Below are 3,704 nucleotides of genomic sequence, written 5' to 3'. Positions count from 1 at the left end.
CTTATCCAAGATAGCTAGGTGTTTGATCTTTAGGTAATGATCTTACGTTACCTAAGATCAGGGGTGTGGCTGAAAGACAGTAAGAAGGAGCCAAGAGGAGTAGCAGTAGAAAGAGTCAGAAGATTCATGAGGAGCCCAGAGGAGGGGCCAGACAACGGAGATAAAAGCAGACGAAAGAATACGACTAGAGAGCAAGAAAGGAGGTGAAAGGAGAGCATTTTAGAAAAGAACATTTTCTATTGCTATCAGGTTTTGAACAACATGCCAAACAAGCAAAACTTGTAACCTTAAAAAAAATTTAAAAATCCAACAAATATCCATTCATAGAAGTTACATAAAAACTTTTATTCCAATGCCAAAAAAAGCACAAGACATATCTCCAGCATCGGGGAAAAGAGAGACATGATCAGACTGGTGAGAACCGCTGGATACCAGACTTCAAGGTCATGCAGCCTCACTGGTCCATACAGATTTTTAAAAACCCTTTTAAAAACAATTCAAGCGTTCTCACTGAAAACAACATTACTTGGCAGATAAAATAATCCATGAAATAAGTATGAATCTGTCAATGGAAACGACCGTAACGGAAAAGTTATTTTTTCCGTCCTCCTCTCTCCTTCAGCTGTAGCTGAACCATGGCTCCGTGCAGAAAGTTGTAGAAGGCCAGACTGTTAGAATCTTTGATGAACATGCCCTGTGAGAGAGGGAGAGAGAGAGAAAAACAGAGAACATCAGAGAAAAAGCTTTTAGTAAGTAATAGTTTTACAGCACTTGCAACACAGTAAGGTCATAAAAGTGCAGAAGATTAGAGGTGTTAAGCCCCAGTTACATGCAGCGATAAATAGTATCAGATTCGTTGTATGAGAGAACTGCCCATTTTATCGAACTGTGTTGTCTGTTTACACGTTCCAATCTATCGTCCAGTTTTCTATTGATTGAAGAGATTCCGCGTCATAAAGCCACCATGTGTCTTTGCGACAACAGCGATTTGCCTGCTCTCTATGAGAAGGTTTCGAGCTCTGGACATAATGAATGAAAGGCGAACACTACCTCTAGATCACAGACCCCCCCCCCCCCCCCGTTACATGTAGATAGAGCAGAACAGTGTCTTTAGAAAAGGGTGGCCATACTGTAGGCCTACCGTGTTGTGTGTAGAACCGGAAGCTTTGACTTGACTGCAGATGTGCAACGCACCGAGTGACCTTGATGCACAGCTTCATAATTGACAATCAACTAAATAATAACATTTCTAAAATATAAATAGTAACGCACCAAATCAAGTTCATCGCGAGCAACTTTGCTTATTTTGAGACGCTGATTCTGAATATGAAATCAAATTTTACCTACGATAATTATTAAAAAAATTTTGAGCCCTGAGTTTAATTCTGCGAGGAGGCAAATTTCAAAGTGAATCTACGTCACAGCGCGTCTCCCTCAAGTGTGACCGTGATCGCACGAAAAATATCAAGCGGCACTTGATTTCTCGACAGTCTCCAAACCAACAATATTTAGGATAATATGTAATGTGAAATTAGGCACACATAGACCTGCATGTGAGCCTCAACCAGATTGTCTGAAAATTTTGCGCACCCCCCCCCCCCCCCCCAAAAGCCTTTGTGGGTGTCATAAGGAAGGACATCCGAGTAACGAGCGACCACCCCAACAAACACAATAAAGAAGAGACCTAACCCTAACCCTACCCCCAAAAAGAACCTGCAACGGGCCTCATGTAAAAAGGCCAAAACAAGTCCAAAACAAACAAGGAGCATCTAGATCTAGATCTATATGGCTTACATCTACATTGCTGTAGGGTTTGATACAATAACACAATAGAATTGGAATATAATGAATCCTCCATATAGATCTAATAATCTAAATAAATCTAGATCTAGATCTAGATCTAGTAGAACAAGTGAATGGGAATAGGCCTTGAACTAGAAATCCACATCCGATTCTGAACAGAGAGACTCAGCTGAGTCTATCTAGATTCTAGATCTAAATAAATTAATAATTCACGCACCCGATGAAATGCTTATTTTTACCAATATTAATATTACAGCATAACCTATGATAGGGTTTGACACAATAGAATTGGAACATGAATCCTCCATTGAGGTCTATAATGATCTATATAAATCTAGACCTAGATTCTATTAGAACAAGAGAGTCGGACTTGAATGAATCCACACGATCTGAACAATTGAGTTAGTCAACAAACGAAATTCAAATTGGCCGCTTGAGCACGAAACTGAAAGTAGATAATTTAGGTTGTCGTCCTTTTTCGTATTCGCATTTCTACTTAGGTTCCGACAATTATGTCGGAAACGCCGACGTCGGCAGTTGGCGGTGCGCGTGTCGGCGGTTGGCAAAAAAACGAAAGTGCCGACAAAGCCGACGGGAGAAAAATGGGTCGCTGGCAGTCGGCCAGGCCTCGCACTACGCACATTGACTGATACAGGCGGGCCTAGCAATAGCATCGGCCGGTTCGCGGGTCGGGTCGCGATTGCCGGATTTCAGACGATTGTCGGCAAACATGCAGGTCTAGGCACAGAAGTCCTTCCAAGAACCAAGAAAGGAAGCAACAGGAAACTACATTTAAAAAATAGTCTTCTTAAAAATTTTTCATGAAAGTGTCAAAGTGCAATGCTCAGCCCAATTCATGAGTCATCAGAAAAGGAAAAAAGTCACACTACTAAATAAGTGAAAGTTTTACACCACACCAGAGCAAGTACCAAACACACATTGTAGAGATTTAGAGCCTTTTTCAACACTGAAACTGTGAGGTTAATTTTTTTCTTAAGTCAGGCGCTATGAAGAGGGATAGCTCTATTTCAAGTGTTAAAGCGATTTGTCTGGGACTAAATTTTTCAATGAGGAACAAGGTTGTAACATCAATTGCACTTCATACATAGCTCATCATTGACACAGCACAAATTTCATAGAAAACACACAATGCATGAGAAAATAAGAACATATCAAACAAAACAACCCCACCCCTCCAAAAAAATAAAAATAAAAAATAAATATAATAGAAACAGTGTGTCCTGTTCTCTTTTTAAACAAAACAAAAATCTGGCACACGCCCAATACAGGAATTGTAAAGAAAGGTTTCACAAAAGGACACGGTACCTCAAACTGCAGCTTCTGTTTGCCAGCAGGCAGTCCCAGAGCCTCGTTTAGTTTGGCCTTCAGCACCGACACCTGGAGCAGACACGAAGAAAGCGGTTTTAAATTCAAGGAGAAAATATGAGACCAAACAAGGGAAGACAGCAAAGTATGTCATCCTGTATTGTCATTGTCAAATTATAACTGTGAATCAGGAAAATTAGGTCACATACTTTTTTCTTGTTTAAAACTGTTATTCACAAACGTCAATTACAATTGATGATACCATAATAAACTTTTAAAAAAAAAAGGCACCCTTTCCCTCCCCCTCTCCGAGTGTTTGACTTTGACCTAATTTCAGGGCTCCCAGTGAACAATTTCCCCAACCCCTGAACTTTGTCGGAGGATCGCGATAGACGCAACAAAGACGAAAACGAGCACTGACTGAAAGGATCCATGTAAACAAACAAAACAAGGTATACAGACAATGGCAAAAAAACAAAAACACAATAATGCACTTTAAAGGGGAGACCTGTAGATCTTGCACAAGTTCCTGTTTCACTGTCTTAGCAAGGCCAAATTTAATTTTGTATGCAGCA

General features: G+C 40.3%; 1 protein-coding gene across 1 annotated transcript in view; it reads right to left on the bottom strand.

Annotated features, from left to right (window-relative positions):
* Positions 1-320: 320 nt before the first annotated feature.
* LOC101864227 (splicing factor 3A subunit 1) overlaps positions 321-3,704 on the bottom strand; it is a gene marked incomplete in the record, with an annotated part of 28,020 nt that continues 24,636 nt past the window's right edge. Inside the window, 2 exon segments of the mRNA XM_013082989.2 lie at positions 321-694; positions 3,130-3,201. Coding sequence (XP_012938443.1) covers positions 593-694; positions 3,130-3,201 — 174 coding nt within the window.

The sequence above is a fragment of the Aplysia californica genome, unplaced genomic scaffold (assembly GCF_000002075.1).
Source record: "Aplysia californica isolate F4 #8 unplaced genomic scaffold, AplCal3.0 scaffold00203, whole genome shotgun sequence".
Lineage (NCBI taxonomy): Eukaryota > Metazoa > Mollusca > Gastropoda > Aplysiida > Aplysiidae > Aplysia > Aplysia californica.
Note: the sequence above shows the minus strand (reverse complement) of the source record. Positions and strands in the feature narration are given on the sequence as shown.